The sequence below is a fragment of the Humulus lupulus genome, chromosome 3, assembly GCF_963169125.1.
Source record: "Humulus lupulus chromosome 3, drHumLupu1.1, whole genome shotgun sequence".
NCBI lineage: Eukaryota > Viridiplantae > Streptophyta > Magnoliopsida > Rosales > Cannabaceae > Humulus > Humulus lupulus.
The window spans coordinates 139,534,576-139,553,239 of record NC_084795.1 but is presented as its reverse complement, the minus strand read 5'-3'; the positions used below and the strand labels follow the sequence as shown (position 1 = coordinate 139,553,239).

The 18,664-nt window shown below is 31.5% G+C and overlaps 1 protein-coding gene and 1 long non-coding RNA gene across 4 annotated transcripts; both read right to left on the bottom strand.

The window, feature by feature from the left end:
• Positions 1 to 3,837: 3,837 nt before the first annotated feature.
• On the bottom strand, positions 3,838 to 5,680 carry LOC133821382 (E3 ubiquitin-protein ligase BRE1-like 1). The gene is made up of 5 exons (XM_062253711.1): positions 5,639 to 5,680; positions 5,497 to 5,580; positions 5,283 to 5,402; positions 5,051 to 5,183; positions 3,838 to 4,003 (listed from the first exon to the last, which is right to left on the bottom strand). The coding sequence occupies exons 1-4, from the start codon at positions 5,663 to 5,665 to the stop codon at positions 5,073 to 5,075; spliced, it is 342 nt and encodes a 113-aa protein (XP_062109695.1). The 5' UTR covers positions 5,666 to 5,680; the 3' UTR covers positions 3,838 to 4,003; positions 5,051 to 5,072.
• Positions 5,681 to 9,454: 3,774 nt separating this feature from the next.
• Positions 9,455 to 10,960, bottom strand: LOC133821381 (uncharacterized). Of its 3 annotated transcripts, XR_009887526.1 has the most exons (5): positions 10,784 to 10,960; positions 10,563 to 10,628; positions 10,390 to 10,424; positions 10,093 to 10,287; positions 9,455 to 9,605 (listed from the first exon to the last, which is right to left on the bottom strand). It is a non-coding gene; the product is annotated as an uncharacterized LOC133821381 (long non-coding RNA). The 3 variants fall into 3 exon arrangements; XR_009887524.1 differs by lacking the exon at positions 10,390 to 10,424; XR_009887525.1 differs by lacking the exons at positions 10,563 to 10,628; positions 10,784 to 10,960 and having other exon boundaries at positions 10,390 to 10,550.
• Between the last annotated feature and the right edge of the window lie 7,704 nt (positions 10,961 to 18,664).

Sequence of the window (18,664 nt, the reverse complement as noted above, 5' to 3'; positions counted from 1 at the left end):
TCAATGGACGACTTAAGAAAAGATTTCTGTAAAAGTATATCTATAACATAAAGAGTGCAATTCTGAATTTATAGTGGAGAAATATTTGAATTAATAAATTAACTATTATAATTAAAGAGTTTAATTATTTAGTTTCAATTTATTGGAGTTTAATGTTACAGGTCCATGGTCCCCAAAATGGCTCAAACAAACACTGACAAAGGTAAATACAAAAATGGACAAAAAGGACTTATGTGATAAGTAAAATATTTTTCTATGTATCAAACATAATTATTGTATAATTATGTGTAATTAATTAATTAATTATTTGATTTAACAAAAATATAATTAATTTTGAATTAATTTATTTTTGAGATTTTTGGTATTTAAATAATAATAAAAAATTGGGAAAAATCGCATGCCATCACTGGCATGTGGTACACGTGTAGCACAGTGCACAGTCACTGTGCTACACGCATAAGAGACTGAGAAAGTTTCTTGGTTCCACGATTTTAGTTATTTAAATATTAAATAAATAATAAGATATTGTAATATGATTAAAATATTATTATTTAAACAAAAATCTGATAACTGATTAGTTATTTTCAAATTGTTTAAAATAACTAAGATTTTATTTTAATATATAGGATATATTAAATATAGGATATGAGTTTTTTCAGAACGTAACTTTTCAGGGATAGAAAAATATCTTGAAATCTCTCTCAGAGAAAGAGAACAGTGATACATACAAAAGTCACTGTTCTTCACAAAACCTAGGTCCAAACTTTATCAGATCTCATGTGTTGAGAACATCTGATAAATATATTTTGCCTATTATTTGTATAGCGAGCCCACACTCGTTCTTTGTGTGCTGAGAACATTTTGGAAGATCTTGGTGTGAGATCTCAAGGATTTTACCATACAAAAATATAGCAGCAAGGAAGGACCTGAGGTAATATTTCTATTCATGTCTTTGATTCAATATATATATGCATGTGAAGAAGTAGATCTAGAAATCTTGTGGGATTAAATTAACAATTTGATTGTTGTTCCGCTGCGCATAATCTCTAATTTGATCAATAAAAACCAACAAATGGTACCAGAGCCATCTTCACATATATATTTATATATTGAATATGTGTGGGTTTACTTTTATGCATTTATTTATTTTGATGAATGAATGGGTGGCTTAATATGATTGAATGCATGGGAATGTTGAATCGTTAATTGTATGGTGTTTTTGGGTTAGGATTTGTTTATGATTAGATCATTGTGTAAGCCATTAAAGGGCATAGGATTTATATAATTTTATTTGGTTTTTGACACCATAAAATTGTAATTCTGATCACACAAAAGTCAGAACGGAGTCCGAGATTCAGAATTCAGCCACCGCTCCTCCGAGGCCGCCCTCCAAGCTGCTGTCGGGACGTCTTACGGACGGGTCCGTACGGTTCCTTACATGTCGACCCCGGCAGCCCCGTTTGACGCCACGTGTCCCCGTCCTGCTGGTCCAATTTTTTTTTATTTTTTCTGAAATTATTCTGTTATTTTTTTCAATTTTAAAATGTTAAATATCTTATCTATTAGAAATTTGATATTTAAATAATGTGATAATTTTGTTATCCTAACAAACATTTTTTTAAAAAATCTAATTTTAAAAATAACAAATTTTATTTAATTATTTCAGTTTCTAATTTTAATTAAAAGTTGTTTTAATTAAAAAGACAAATAAAAATAATGATTATTTAAAAGTTTGTTTTAATTAATAAAAAATAATTAGAAAATTGTTTTCTTATTATTATTCTGGACCAACAATGACACATATCCTACCGACAGCAAAGTAAAGAAGCTCGATGGAGATCAGGGTGGTTTTATTTTATTTCTTAATTTTATAAAGTGGTTGTAAAATTAGAAATACCCAAAAGCACCCGGTTCAACATTTATTGTTTATTTATTTATTTAAATAATTATTTTAATGTGATTGATAACATGTTCATGCATGTTATGCCACACATAAAAACCCACACAGTCATAATCATGCATCTCATTAGTAGAAACATGATTATTAGGATTGTCCTATATGTTTATATGAATTGTTTTGCGAAATCAATTGCATGTAAATTACTTAGTTTTATTTTGAAAACTTGGTAAAATATCACACCAATTTTTAAGTCTTTATGACTTATTTTCTTTAAACAAACTTTATTTTAAAAGTGTTTTTTTTAGTAAAGTTTAGATGAACATGATTGGTTATTTAAAATTGGATATGGACTTAGAAACTCGCTTTCTTTCCAATTTTAATTATGTTCATAAGGTTTAAAGATGTTATAATTAATTTGGAATTAATTAGGTTAAAAACACTTATTTCAAAATAGTGAGTGGGAGAGGGTTTATATCTCAAATATAACCTGTGGTCTCCATTATTAATATAACACCGTGAGATATGAATAGCGCCTCGCGACGACTTTGTTTTCGTCCCCCTAAGGAAGGTGTCTAGACATATCAATAGCAAGGTTGTATTTCTTACATAGATATGAACTAATGATGTATTTTAGGCTTGACCGATCCTAAGGCGGCATGTCCTAAGTTAAGTCATGAACTCTGAAATAATGGGTTACACTCACAAAGCTATGATTAAGCTTTTGCAGTGGATAATCATAACTTGACCAAACTAAGCGGTACTTTAATGTTTAAAAGAGAAAATAAAGAGTTATTTTAAGTTTTAAACAATAAAGAAAAGAATGTCTTATAAATTCTCTAAAATTAATTTGACCACCCCTAAGGCGGCACTTTAATTGTTAGAAAAATTTATCGTGGAAATTAATCTTTATTTTATGTGTTTTAATTGTGCTCATGCATCACGTTTAATTTCTGAAAACTTTGATATTTATTTTTCTAAATATAATAATAATATTTGTATTTTTTATTTTATTCAGAATATGTCTATCTCTGGAAATCCCATCACTGCTTTGATCGCACAAGAAAAATTAATTGGTGATAACTTCATAAAATGGAAATCAAATATGAATCTGCTGTTGGTTAGCAAAAACCACAAGTTTGTCCTAAATGAGGAATGTCCTGAATAACCTGGCGTCAATGCCCCGAAACATGTTTGGGACAAATTTGATGCATGGATTCAATTTAACAACAAAGCTAAGTGTTATATGCTTGTAAGCATGAGTGATGTCTTACGAACAAAGCATGAATCCATGGAAACTTCTTTTGAGATACTAGAATCTCTTAAGGAAATGTTTGGGCGCCCATCTGATCAAAGCCGTCATGAGGCTACTAGAACCTACATGAATGCTAAGATGAAGAAAGGTCAATCTGTGCGTGAGCATGTTTTGAACATGATCAGTGTACTTCATGAAGTTGAGATGCATGGAGCAGTCACTACAAGAAAAAATGATTTTAATAACACCAAAAATGTGTTATCAAAACATACCATAACACTTTTTGATGTGTTAAGACCGACTATGTTATCGTAGGTCAGGGTACTTTACATAACACTTTATCATTGTTATACAGATGTGTTATTATACTGTCAACGATAAATCAATTTCTATGTTATTTTAATAAATAGATAAGTGTTTAATTATGTTATTTATGGTCGATTATATAACACATTTCAATACTTATAAATTTGTGTTATACTACACTTTAGTATAACACTTTTTTTGTGTTATACTACACTTTAGTATAACACATGTGTTATATTAGCTTTGAGAAACATAATCTTTTTTTACTTACACAAAACTAGGAAAACAAATATGAAAGTTGAAGCCAAATAAGGTAACATAAATAGATTTTTATTAATTACTCAAATGTAATTACAATATTTAGTCTACTAGTCTAGGCTTAAGAAATCATATTACAACATAATTTATGCCCAATTCAGATTCCTTTATCACTAAATACAAAACAAGAAATGTATACAAAAATTAGTGAAATACATTCTTCCATTCTAAAGGCCTCAACTACAAATGTTGTCAAGAATTGCTCCAAAGAAATCATCTCAATATACCTGCACATTGTAAAAAAAAGTCCTTTTATGATTAAGAACATAAGACTTAAGCTAGTTTCCACCTGTAAGCATATAAAGTTTAAATTAAATTTGTAATAACTCCAAAACTTGACGAAACAACAGGGTATAGCAAGATGTACTACCATCCAAAACAACGACTGAAGCAACAAAACATGCAACTTAAAACAAGGCTTGTGAAATGTATCAAGATAACAAATATATCATTCTCAATAAATGTAAAGTAAGTATAGACTTGGAAATTTTTATCATATTAAATAGAAATAAAAAAGAGAAAAAATCAATAAAATGCGTGTTTCATATCTAATGGCACAATAAATGCAAATCCAAGAAGATAAAGATGATAATGATGGTGATTTGTTCCAGGACTTCACCTTTTCCAGAGTAAAAAAGCGGAGCAGAGCAGGTAAATTTGTTTAAATCAAAGATCAATTTGTTACGTGCACTAAGCCAGATAATCACAATTGACAAAAGAAAAGACGGTATCTTAAATTCTTGACACACGAAACTTCAGCAGGAACAAAATTACCATTTACATATATTTATATATATATATGGCTAGTGTCAAGTAATAAACCACACATGCACATAAGCTGGAACTTAGATTGAAGGGAAAGCATTGAATATTCACTATATTGAATTAGCAATCCAATTAAAGGCACATGACTAACATACACTACTGCAAATAAGAGCTCCACTTAGCTTGTCCTATTTCTTTGTTAGAAATCACATCCTTCTCTTGGGTAGAATTCTTCATTTCATTATTTACTCTTTCTATTCCTATACATGGAGTTTTAAATGATCTATATGATGATGTTTTAAACAACATCATAGACTTGACAGATTTTTTGCGCAACTGAAAAGAATCAATGAATATAAAAACATAGAACCAGTTTCCATTGCTTAGAACTAAGAAGGATAAATTTAATGTGACATGACATTTATAAAATTAACCAAAGATTAATAGTGATGGCCAGTCTCCACCTGGTGACCATCTAAAAGATACAAATCTAAAAACATAATACATACCATGGTTTGCAATTTCTATATCTCAGCAGCCTGACCAATGAATCTCAATTGCAGTAGATCTTCGAAGGAAATCAATGACATCACTTTTAACACTGAATTCCCTTTCCTTTAAGACAAGAATATCCTTCTCAGCCTACAATCTCCAATGACAACATTATTTTTAGCATCAGAATGACATCTTAGCAAAAAATGGCAGATAAAAGGCATAAATAAACTACCGACCAGTTGCAACCTGAAGTTTCTCATACGAAGCCTGATACTCAATAACTTCAGATTTTGATTTTTCAATTTGATCTCTCACTAAGAGGTAGGCTTGGGAAGAGGAAATACATGCTACATTCTTCAATTTTCTCTGTCCATTTGCGAGAAGAGTTAGCATTAGTGAAATGATATTTTAAAGTAATAAAACCAGCACACACAAAAGACTAGTTATACATTAAAGTGACCTGCAAGTTAGATAACTGCTGCAATATATGTACTCTCTCTTCATGAAGACCTTTTATTTCTTTAAGCCGGCAAGAAGCTTGATCCTGCAGAGCTCAAATCAGTTACAAAGGTAAGTGTTTGAAAGAAAGGTAATTACACTACCATTAATTCTTTAAGAGCAGTCTCCATATCTTGTATATCTTTTACTTTGTCCCACTGTGTCACATGAAATATAAATCAGTTTCACAGTCATTAGGAGAAAAGTATCCAGTACATATTTAAAAGAAAAAAAACATCACTTAAATGATAAAAATAAATATGACAAGGGAAAGGGTGATTACTATTTTCATCACCAAAACATGATTCTTGAGCTATTTCTTAATAGTTCTCCTACTTGTTTTAGACAAACTTGTCACATAGTTTCGCATCCATCAAAAAGCAACCACCAAATAATTTTTTCTTAAAAGAAAAATGATCATTCAAGCAAAAAAGTAACAGATTGAAGTCATATAAAGGATAAAGTACATTAGTAAAACCAGAGTTTGCAAGTAGAAGCAACTAATGTCAAATGCCAACTAAAATCTTTGAATAGACTCCCAATCTTCAAAACTTAGTATCATCGCTACCCTTTAAATAAGCATGGAAATGAGTAGAATTTCTGGTACAATAATAACTTACCCGGAAAATAGCAGCAGACCTTGACAAAAATGGCAGATGTTCTGGATATCGCATGTAATATGGACATTCTTACCACAAGCAACTATTGCAGCTTTTATATGTTGAAAGGTTAAAAGCTAAACTCCGGAACTAGTGCTAATGGTGTTGCAGAAGTCTTTCCTTTAGTGTGGTTATATTTACACGCTTTTCCAAATTTACATCCCCCTGACCTCAAATAATACTGCAAGAAGCTCAAGATTTTATAGCACAGCACACCGAAAGTTTAAATCCAAAAATAGGATAAAAAAACTGAAACTAAAATAATCTCAAACCCATAAAACATAATCACAAACAAGATCAAATGTCAAATCCAAAAATATACTCAGGAAACTATACAGTCAGATATTTGAAAACAACAAATATACCAAGATATCATCCAACTCAGTTTCAGAAAGGGGAACACTCACCAGTTACATGATTACATCCAAGAAAATAACAGGAATAGATTCACCTAAAGAACGACATGTTTGATGCAAGTAAAGCATATATTATCTATAGGACCTAGAGTTTTTTTAGCCAACCAATGAACATAAACTTCAGTTTATTGACAAACCACCTGTTACATAACTGCGTCAGTAAATTATCTTTAATAATCACATGTAATAAGCCCTCCAAATGTTCAAAATTTCAGAACTGTTTTTTACTAACAAAGATGTTGCACCAAAATGAAGTAGCCCAACCATGCAATTCTGATTCTAAACAGCTTAAAGATGTTGCACCTAAAATTGTTAGCCTAAACATAGAGAGATAATCGAAAGCTCTATCTAGTTAAATTCAGATTCCAGACTTCTAACCCCAAAACTAATAGCCTAAACATAGAAATACAATCGGTCTACTCAAATTCACAATGCACAAATCTAAGCCTAAAGAAAACCAGTCCTCATTCTTTTAATTTAAGTTAATTTTGGTTAGAACTTAGATGACAAAGGATCAAAACAATTGAGCAAAAAGAGAGCAATATTTTAAAAAAAAAATGCTATGTCAAAAGCCATTGTCTCTACCATTAAACAAAGTACTTTGAAAGACTATTGTTGATATCCTAAAAGATTTACATAATCAAGGTGGCAGCTTCACACTAACACATATATGAAAAAAAATATATATATAATATATTTTTTTGGTTTCTAAGTAGTGTCCACTTCTATGACAAAGACAAAGACAAATCACAAGATAATATATAGACACAAATGAGAATCAGTTTCTAAGATATTTGATTATTGATCCATATAGATAATTAATACCAATTAGTTTTATGAGGATTGACCTTAAATTAAACCAAATAAAAGAGTTTCAAAGAAATAGAAGGATCAACACTAATGTTTGATCATAAACTAAACTCACTCGATAAAATTAACTTCCATTTAAAAGTAAACATTTCCAATAGATAGACTTCAACAATTGATGATTTCAGATTTTTATAATCTTTAAGAACAATAGACTTTTTTCTTTCTTCTTCTTTTCATATTTGGTATTATTGAATAAATGTAAAGTAAGTATAGACTTGGAAATGTTTATCACATTAAATAGAAATAAAAAAGAGGAAAATCAATAAAATGCATGTTGCATATCTAAAACCAAAAAACGAAATTGAATTGAACTTACTTTCTGCTGCTTCTGAAATTCTTCTCACAAACTCATCCTTTTTATTTATGTCTCAAAATTGCAATCACATCAAATGTATCAATAACAGTGTATGTGGTAAAACCAAATATTAATTTTCACATTACAACATTAAGCAATTTATCAAAATCACATATTAAAATTGTAATAATGTGTAAAATTGCAGCTTTATAACAACAATCCAGACAACCAACCATTATTTTGGCATTCTAGAATCTGAAATACACATATTTAATTGCTTCCAAAACTATCTCTTAACTAAGTAAACAACCAGTGAATCTAACACCCAAACTAACACAGAATGGAACGAATTCGTAAACTCTCACAAAAATTTTCTGAAAAATAATTATGACTGACCCACAAAGTAGATTATAAAAAGAATTATGATTTCAGCCATAATTCTTGAAGCAAATGAAGGAACTATATCTCAATCATTCATCCAACTATGAAACAAAAAATAATAAGAAAATGAATACCACTTTTTTGTTGATTAAAACATACATATTTATTCTTATCAAATAAAGCTAATATATAAAAAAACAAAGATATTGAGATTTAATTGTAAAATTAACCAAATCAAGCTCTCTAAAATAAAACAACAGAAGAAAGAATACTGATTTCTCTTTTTTTCTTTCTCCCTATCTCTTTGTCACTCTAATTTATGAGCTTATAAGTTTTAGATATTAAATAAAAGCAAGCAAGAAAAAGTTGAGTATATATATATATATTCATATCTATTATAATACTTTTTCATTAGTCTTATGTTCATCTGTTATTAAAAGTGGCTTTTGTTACAAGAAGAAGACTGAAAGGAACAAAGAATAATTTTAGACAAAAGAAGGAGGTTATATAATATTGAACAACAAATCCAAGAAAAAAGTTTTAAGCAGTAGACATTTGAAACATATTTATTAAGTGCAGTACAAATAAGAGCAAAAATGAAGGAAGCTATTCTAAAATACTAAGGAAAACTACCTGTTGTTTGAGCCATTCATTGTAAAGCTATTGCCAACCAAGTTACTGCTAAAAAAAAATGACAGTTTTTTTTAGACAGAAAGAGTTAACCAAATGGTACAATCATGTTAACCCAAGAGACAAAACTAAGGATGTATTACAGATAAGAGAGTGAGCTAATGTTGAAAAGAGAGTCTGGAATCTGTCCATTTAACTTGTTAAAGCTCAAATCTCTGTAAAAAATAAGTGCAACTTCATGAGTGAACATGAAAAGTTAATAGTGCAAGTAGGCTAGTTTTGAGTTTCTTAATTAACTTACAGTTTTTGTAACTGTTGGAGCTCTCCGTTATTCGATGGAATTGTACCAGTGATATTGTTGTTCTAAGTACTCTGCACGTTTTTTTTAATAGTTGTTAGATTATATCTCAAATCAGAACAGCACAGAAGAAAAAAGATATGTTTGAATATGAATGATTTATTAGAAAGGGTGTAATAATGTGTTGAAACCATGTTACTTACAAGGTACTTAGAGACTTCATATCCTTGATAAATGCAAGGGAAGAACTTACATTAGATATTTCACTTAACCGCCTATAGATAATTCACACTAAAGATTGTTAGCATTAAAAACGTGCATATAAATATGAAAATGATTATTAAATATAGTACTCACAAGTCTAATAGGGAAGTCAGATTCGCGATCGTTGATGGTATAAATTAGTGTATGATAAAAACTTATTCAAGTATCTTATGTACACCACACCATTTGCTGAATAATTTCTTTGGAAGAATCTATGCACATATGACTCCACTCTTAGATTCTAAGTACACAAAAGGCCTGTCAAAACAAAGTGAAATTTTTTTTTTATTATTTTTGAAGCAAAAAAACATACACAGAAGAAAAGGAAATTGGTAACAAAATAAGAAAGACAGTGAAGATAAAAATCATAATGCAGCATGTGGACATGGAATTCAAACTTTCAAAATCATAATACAGTGAAAAAATGTATTGTATTTCTCCAAAAGAAGACAGTACAATGATATGTATTATATTATATGCTTTTTTTCTGTGTAATGATGAAAGCCATAAAAGCTATAAACTATAAGGCTATATATGCACATATAGTACATTTTATAATCCACAACAATTAACAGTTCTTGCATAATTTGGATATCTTATAAAGTATTCCAAGAAAATGTTACAAGACCCTCATATTAGATAATTTATAGTTTCCTGATCATTAGAGAGAAAAATACATATAGAAAAACACATAAGAAGTGATTTACCAATGTGAACCCAAACTGTAAATAGTAATTAAACACACCTGAAGAATTTAGTAGAGCATAAAACTTGTGGAAACTGGGCATTTAATGAAACTCCAGTCAGTCTTCCAAAACAGAGGCTTTCTTTGCAACTGTGCCACATCATCATCTGAAATCATAATTGGGAATCAAGAGCTTCTTTCAGAAATATAGAATTCTAAACAATTCCAGTCTCAGATTTTCAGTGTACATAAAGCCTGTCAAAACAAAGTGAGCAATGAATAAGAATTTCAACCATAACAAACTATATATATTGAAAATAATATGCAAAAAATTGGATTGAGTTCATATTATAATACCTCATATAGACGAAAAATGTGCACTTGAGCTGAAGCTTTAATTGAAAAGAAAAGAAGAAGAAAAACCATCTTTAGAGATGTAAAATAATCTCAAATTACTACAGGTCCTACCATACTATTATAAGTAAATATTTTTATAAAAATTAAATAATATTCAAAGACGTAAAACAAACCTGGGATTGTGGTAAGCCAGACTTGGAACAAATATGGATTGGTTAGTTGGTGAAAGAATGGTGAAGCTGGAACATGGAAATAAGCAAATCATAAATAGAGAGAATAAAACTAAACAAAATAAGAAGATCAAACACATACTTCAATAAAAAAAAAGTCTTAGATTTGGTAGATCAATCAATTCCCTGAATGATAAGACTGTTTCTTTTTTTTTCTCATGTACCTGTCCTTAGAGCCCTCAGAACATTGCTTGTTTCATGTTGAGAAAACTATCTTCTTCCTGCCTTTCTGAAGAACCTCCCTGCATCATAGAGACATTAAAATTGTCATAAATTGAAAGTGAAAAGCATGTTTTGGCAAAAGGTGTCAACCAAGATAGCAAAACTTACATTAGTTATTGATGAATCGTGGTTGCCCTTGGCCTGAAGTTATGCCCCCAATGCCTTCCAAGGAGGATATAACACCACTTTGCATATTGAATATCGTCCCAATCTTATAGCTTTTCCAAGTGTGACTTCCATCTCTTGAATTGAATCCATAAACTTGTGAACTTAAAATTACTCCCTGATAGAAGCTGATCTAGCCATGAATATATTGTTCTGCAAAAGTAAAGATATATACACATAAATTTTATCATGGAGTATTAATGATCATTCTTTCAATTTAAGTTGATTTTGGTAAGAACTTAGAATTGAAAATAGTATACTCTTTTAACGGTATAAAATCATTATGATGGCAGAGATTAAATAAACTACCAATTCATTATACATAAAATCAAAACAAAAAGTGCCACTTGACATATGATCGAGATTCAAAACCATTGCAATATTGAGAATTTGGGAGCAAAAAGAGATCAATTCTTTGAAAATGCCCAACTCAAAAGCCATTGCCTCGCCCTCTGCCATTAAACAAATTGAAAAAGTCTAACAAAAGATTTCTTTGATTATCTAAAAGTTTTACATCAAACTGAGCAAAGATTAACTTTTCGAGGATCCCTTAAGCCTCCCAGTGAATTCTAAAGAATTCTCAAAGTTACAAAATAATTCCACAGCCACTACTATCGTATATCCCATATGCTAACAATACACAACAATAGATTCAATCCAATAAATATAACTAACTCTCAAAATAGTACACAACACAAAATTGATCCTCAGAACATATATCAGCAGTTTGCGTACAGAATACACATAAATAAATCCAATCCAATGAACTCTTTGGCCTACGAAAATAAAGTAACTACAAAAGAAGAAGATTTAAGAAGCAAAGAGAATAAATATGGTTATACAGGGTCATCAACTTGCTTGTTTTGCTAGTTCTGAATTAAAAACACTACTGCAAAATAAATCATAATCAAATCCAATCCATTCAACACTTTGGTCTACTTTAGAACCATAGAGTCTACTTCAAACCCAAAACCCCAAATCTGTTTTTTATTTTATTTTTCCTTCAAATGCAAACCCCAAAACTGAAAAAGAAGAACCATTCCTAACCAATAAACTAAATAAATTTCATATGACACAACCAGACCTAAGCCAAAAATTGGTAGAACTTTACCCGCTACAGAGATGAGACAGCAGCGATGACAGGCTATTCCTCAATATCCCACTCTGAACAAAACCCAAGTGTACCGCCTGCTTCATGACTGGAGTGCCGAAGCTTGGAGTCTACAAAGACTGTGATAGAGAAGGGAAGAAAAGGGAGGGAAATTGAATGTTAAGAACAAATATTGAAGCAATTGGAATGCTCATGAAAAACAATAATGGAAAATCACCTGCAGTAAAATTAGGTTAAGGGCATATAATAATCTGAGCAACAAATCATCTCGTGTACCAAAAAATCTAAACAAAAAAAATGACAAAATCACTTTCTAAATCCAAGAAAGACTCACCTAAACTACTCCATGAAAGACATCACCCCTGAGAGCTTTATTAGTTGCAGATATGAGACAACTATGATACCCGGAGGTTCCTCAACGTCGCACTCTGAACCAATCCCCAAGGGTGTCGCATGCTCCATGACTAGAGCATCAGAGCTTGGAGTCTGCCAAGACTACAACGGAGAAGGAGAAGGAAAGGAAAGGAAACGAAATAAGGAAGAAGGCAGAGAGACGGGAAACAAGAAGAGAAAAAAAGAGTTAACCAAGAAAACATATGATATAATATTATAAGATTGAAAGGATATAGAATGAGAATGATGAGTAAAATAATGGGGGGAAAAAGAGACTAAAGGCGCCATTATATTAATTCACTTGGCACCAGAAAATTTCGTTCCCTCCGTGTTTTTTTTTTATTTAGCAAATCAGTAACAATACTCTAGCATAATACTTTTTTATTAGTATTATATTCATGTGTTATGGAAAGGGGTATTTGGTGTAGTGAGTCATGGATGAAAAGACACAAGTAAGCATTATACTTGAGTCTTTAACTCCTGCTTTTTCTACATTCACAACAAATTATGTCATGAACAAATTGGATTTTAACATGACACAATTTCTTAATGAATTACAAACTTTTGAGTCTTTGAATAAGACCATCTCAAGTTAGGCTGAAGCAAAACCATCTTCTTCTAAGAAGAAAAGAAAAGGCAATAACAATGACAGCAAACCTAAAAAGGACAATCCGAAAAAGGCAAAGAAGTCATCCAAGGCACCCGAGAACAAAAAGAACAATGACCCCAAACAAAAGGCACCCAAAGGAAAGTGTTTCCATTGTAATGTCGATGGTCATTGGAAGAGAAACTGTCCAAAGTATCTCGCCGAGCTAAAAGAGAAAAAAAGGTAAATCAGATTTACTTGTACTCAAAGCTTGTATGGTGGAACAAGATAAATTATCATGGATAGTTGATTCTGGTTCCACTAACCATGTTTGTTCTTGCTTGCAGATGCTTGAGTCCACAAAGCAGATGGAGCAAGGAGAGATGACTATGAGAGTGGGAAGTAGAGCGCTTGTTTCAGCTAAAGCATGTGGAACAATCTGTTTAAATTTTAAGAACAATTTTCTAGTTTTGAATAATGTGCTATTTATTCCTGAAATTACTAGAAACATTATTCTTTTACCTTTGTTACATGAACAAAAATTTGGCATTTCTTTTAATAATAATATGATTTTTATTTCAAGGAATGGGAACAATATTTGTCATGCAAAACAAAAGGACGGACTGTACATGCTTAATCCAATAGAAAAATCGATCAATAATTATGAATTATTTAAAGTAGCTGTTCCACAAAGTAATAAAAGACAAAAGGTTTCTAAAGAAAATGACACGTATCTATGGCACTTAAGATTAGGTCATATTAGTCTAGATAGGATAAACTGGTTAACTAAAGATGGATCTTTAAGGGAACTAACAGTTGGAACCCTACCGGTTTGTCAATCCTGTTTAGAAGGAAAATTGACTAAACGACCTTTTACTTCAAAGGGAAATAGAGCCAAAGAACCACTAGAGCTAATACATAGTGATGTATGTGGTCCAATTAACATTCAAGCACGAGGTGGTTATGAATATTTTGTCACATTTACTGACAACTATTCTAGATACGGTCATGTTTACCTAATGCTTAAGAAGTCAGAAACTTTTGATAGGTTTAAAGACTTCAAAGCCTTAGCTGAGAAGCAATTAGGTAAATCTTTAAAAACACTCCGATCTGATCGTGGTGGTGAATATTTGTATTCTGAATTTAAAGATTTCTTGCTAGAGCATGGAATTCAATCCCAACTCACAGCACCTGGAACACCACAACAAAACGGAGTTTCAGAAAGAAGAAACCGGACCCTGTTGGACATGGTCAGGTCTATGTTAAGCTACTCTTCACTTCCCTTATCGTTTTGGGGATATGCACTTCAAACGGCTAACTACATTTTCAATGTAGTTCCGTCCAAAGCTGTGACAAAGACACCTCTAGAACTATGGATTGGAAGTAAACCTAGTTTACAACATTTCCTTATTTGGGGTTGTCCTGCTCATGTGCTAAGACCTAAATCTGGAAAACTGGATTCTAGGTCTGAAGTGTGTATATTTGTGGGCTATGCTCCAGAAACAAGAGGTGGATATTTCTATAGCCCAAGTGATCAAAAGGTATTTGTTTCGACAAATGCAACCTTTTTAGAACACAACTATATGAATGATTTTAAACCTCGGAGCAAAGTAATTTTAGAGGAACTAATGACAGATAATATTTCATCTCCATATTCTTCATCAGTTAATGATAAAACAACCAAACAAACCACAATTCCTGAAAAGGAAAAACCAGTGCAACGTCGTAGTGGGAGGATTGTGAGACAACCTATTCGCTACGAACATGAGGCACACGTTCTTGTATCAGATACTGAAAAGGACGATCCATTGACTTTTAAAGAAGCAATGGAAGACCCTGATGTTGATAAGTGGCAAGATGTCATGAATCAAGAAATGGAATCAATGTATTCAATTCAGTCTGGGAACTTGTAGATCTTCCTGACAATGTTAATGCCATTGGATACAAGAAGAAAAGGGGTGCAGATGGAAAGGTAGAGACCTATAAAGCAAGGCTTATGGCCAAAGGCTACACACAGAGAGAGGGTGTGGACTATGAAGAAACACTTTCTCCTGTGGCCATGCTTAAGTACATTCGCGTACTTTTATCCATAGCTGCCATCTATGATTATGAGATATGGCAAATGGACGTCAAGACAGCCTTTTTGAATGGCCACCTTAATGAAACCATTTATATGGAACAACCATAAGGGTTTATAAAGAAGGATCAAGATCAAAAAGTATGCAAGTTGTTGAAATCCATATATGGATTGAAACAAGCATCAAGATCTTGGAACTTAACATTTGATGAAACTATTAAAACATATGGTTTCAAACAAAATGTTGACGAAGCATGTGTTTATAAAAACATCAAAGGAAAAATTGTGGTTTTCTTAGTTCTTTATGTTGATGATATCCTACTCATTGGGAATGATGTAGAGACATTATCAAATGTAAATAAATGGTTGGGTGACAAATTCCAAATGAAAGATTTGGGAGAAGCGAGCTATGTTCTAGGCATTAAAATTCTAAGAGATAGAAAGAACAAGCTCCTAGCACTTTCACAAGCAAATTATATTGATAAAGTGCTTGAAAGATTATCTATGGAGAATTCCAAAAAGGGTCAATTGCCGACTAGACATGGAATTACTCTTTGCAAAGATCAGTGTCCAAAGACACCACAAGAGCAAGAGGATATGAGAAAGTATTCCTATGCATCAGCTGTAGGGAGCCTTATGTATGCAATGTTATGTACTAGACCTGACATATGTTATGCAGTAGGGATTGTCAGTCGTTATTAATCAAATCCAGGTTTGGAACACTGAATTGCGGTGAAACATATTCTCAAGTATCTCAGGAGAATGAGAGACTATATGCTAGTATATTCGGGTAGTGAGCTCGAACCTACTGGATACACTGACTTAGATTTTCAATCTGACAAGGATAGTAGAAAGTCTACTTCGGGGTCAGTATTCACTCTTGGTGGTGGAGTAGTTGTCTATGGAAGCATTAAGCAATCCAGTATAGCTGATTCAACCATGGAAGTTGAATACATAGCAGCTTGTGAAGCAGCTAAGGAAGCAGTTTGGCTGAAAAAGTTCTACCCAGATTTGGAAGTAGTTCCAGAAGTGGAGAAACCACTTATTCTTTATTGTGACAACTGTAGAGCAGTGGCTAATTCTAAAGAACCAAGAAGCCACAAGAGGGCAAAGCATATAGAGCGCAAATACCACTTAGTCAGAGAAATCGTACATAGAGGAGATGTGTCCATTCTGAAAATCGCATCAGAACACAACCTGGCAGACCCGTTCATGAAGACGCTTCCAACAAAGCAATTCGAGGGTCATGTACGTAATATGGGATTGAGAGAAATGCCTCACTTGCTTTAAGTACAAGTGGGAGATTGTTAGGAGTGTGTCCTAAAAGCATGTAAAAGACATTTGTTTTTTCTATGAATAAATAAATACAATGGTTTATTATTATTGTTATATTTAGATTGTTAAATTATTATTTGAATAATTTTGTAAATATCAGAAAAATTCAATATTCATTATTGAGGATGTGATCTTGTATTAGTACGAGAGAATTAAGATCACATGAATGAATAAAAATAGTCAACAACAATAAATTAAAGTTATGGAATTCTTTTATTGGAGTTGTAAGTACGGTTTACTGAGTATCATAATGATACAAATAATCTAGATTCAGATTATTGATGTGGTAAGACATCTCAGTAAAGGTGCTTTATATAATATGATTATATATGACATGGACCGATATGAATTAAAGTCTTTATCCAAAAACCATTTAACAATAAAGACTTGTAATTCATATCATAACTGATGATCATTTATAGATCAACCTAAATCCTGAGTGTTCATGAACTCCTGTTCATGTTTATTAAATCTTTTGATTCATTCGTTAAGGTCTCTTCAAAGAATGAGGCTAATGACTTTTGTTTTGGAGATTTAATATCATGGATGGCTGGAAACATGTATCAATAATACGAAATCTAATCTTTCCTAACAGATCATATATTAGTTCCCTTAAGGGTTAATTCTGGAACTAAATGATTTTGAGCTCAAATCTATAATTAGATTATAGATTAATTATTCACTAGTGAATTAATGGTACTTAAGGAATAAGAAGTAAATTAGAAAGGTAAAATGGTAATTCTTCCATTCTAATTTATGAACTAATTAATTAGAGGGTTGAACTATTGTAAGATGGTTATATCAATGGACGACTTGAGAAAAGATTTCTGTAAAAGTATATATATAACATAAAGAGTGCAATTCTGAATTTATAGTGGAGAAATATCTGAATTAATAAATTAACTATTATAATTAAAGAGTTTAATTATTTAGTTTCAATTTATTGGAGCTTAATGTTATAGGTCCATGGTCTCCAAAATGGCTCAAACAAACACTGACAAAGGTAAATACAAAAATGGGGAAAAAATGACTTATGTGATAAGTACAATATTTTTCTATGTATCAAACATAATTATTGTATAATTATGTGTAATTAATTAATTAATTATTTGATTTAACAAAAATATAATTAATTTATGTTTGGGATTTTTGGTATTTAAATAATAATAAAAATTAGGAAAAATCACATGCCATCACTGGCATGTGGTACACGTGTAGCACAGTGCACAGTCATTGTGCTACGCGCATAAGAGACTAAGAAAGTTTCTTGGTTCCAAGATTTTATTTATTTAAATATTAAATAAATAATGAGATATTGTAATATGATTAAAATATTATTATTTAAACAAAAATCTGATAACTGATTAGTTATTTTCAAATTGTTTAAAATAACTAAGATTTTATTTTAATATCTAGGATATATTAAATATAGGATATCAATTTTTTTAGAACATAACTTTTCAGGGATAGAAAAATATCTTGAAATCTCTCTCAGAGAAAGAGAACAGTGATACATACAAAAGTCACTGTTCTTCACAAAACCTAGGTCCAAACTTTATCAGATCTCATGTGTTGAGAACATCTGATAAATATATTTTGCCTATTATTTGTATAGCGAGCCCACACTCGTTCTTTGTGTGCTGAGAACATTTTGGAAGATCTTGGTGTGAGATCTCAATGATTTTTTCATACAAAAAGATAGCAGCAAGGAAGGACCTGAGGTAATTTTTCTATTCATGTCTTTGATTCAATATATATATGCATGTGAAGAATTAGATCTAGAAATCTTGTGGGATTAAATTAACAATTTGATTGTTGTTTCGCTGCGCATAATCTCTGATTTGATTAATAAAAACCAATAGTGGTCGGCTCAAACCCCCAAGTACACTTCACTGAGAAATACTCACTCTTATTCAAACTGAGATCAACAGGCCTAGCACCTAGAAGATCACAGGTCTAGCACCCAAGCTCGGGTCATCGGGCCTAGCACCTAAGTCTCACATACCAACAAAGACTTAACATTTTCCCAGAAGTTTCAATCGTGCATTGTCTACTACAATCTAAAGAAATAATGAGAAGACCCACAATCTCATGATCATGCAGAGGTGGACATGTATCTCCACTACCTGATAATCATGTGCCAAACCACGATCCCA

What these genes read in the sequence shown, in the direction of transcription:
- LOC133821382 (XM_062253711.1), bottom strand. Translation starts at nt 5,665, where the DNA reads ATGGAGACTGCTCTTAAAGAATTAATG. An exon ending in AGCAGTTATCTAACTTGCAG is followed by an intron (nt 5,403 to 5,496) that starts GTCACTTTAATG and finishes GCAAATGGACAG; the next exon opens with AGAAAATTGAAGAATGTAGC. An exon ending in CTTCGTATGAGAAACTTCAG is followed by an intron (nt 5,184 to 5,282) that starts GTTGCAACTGGT and finishes TGGAGATTGTAG; the next exon opens with GCTGAGAAGGATATTCTTGT.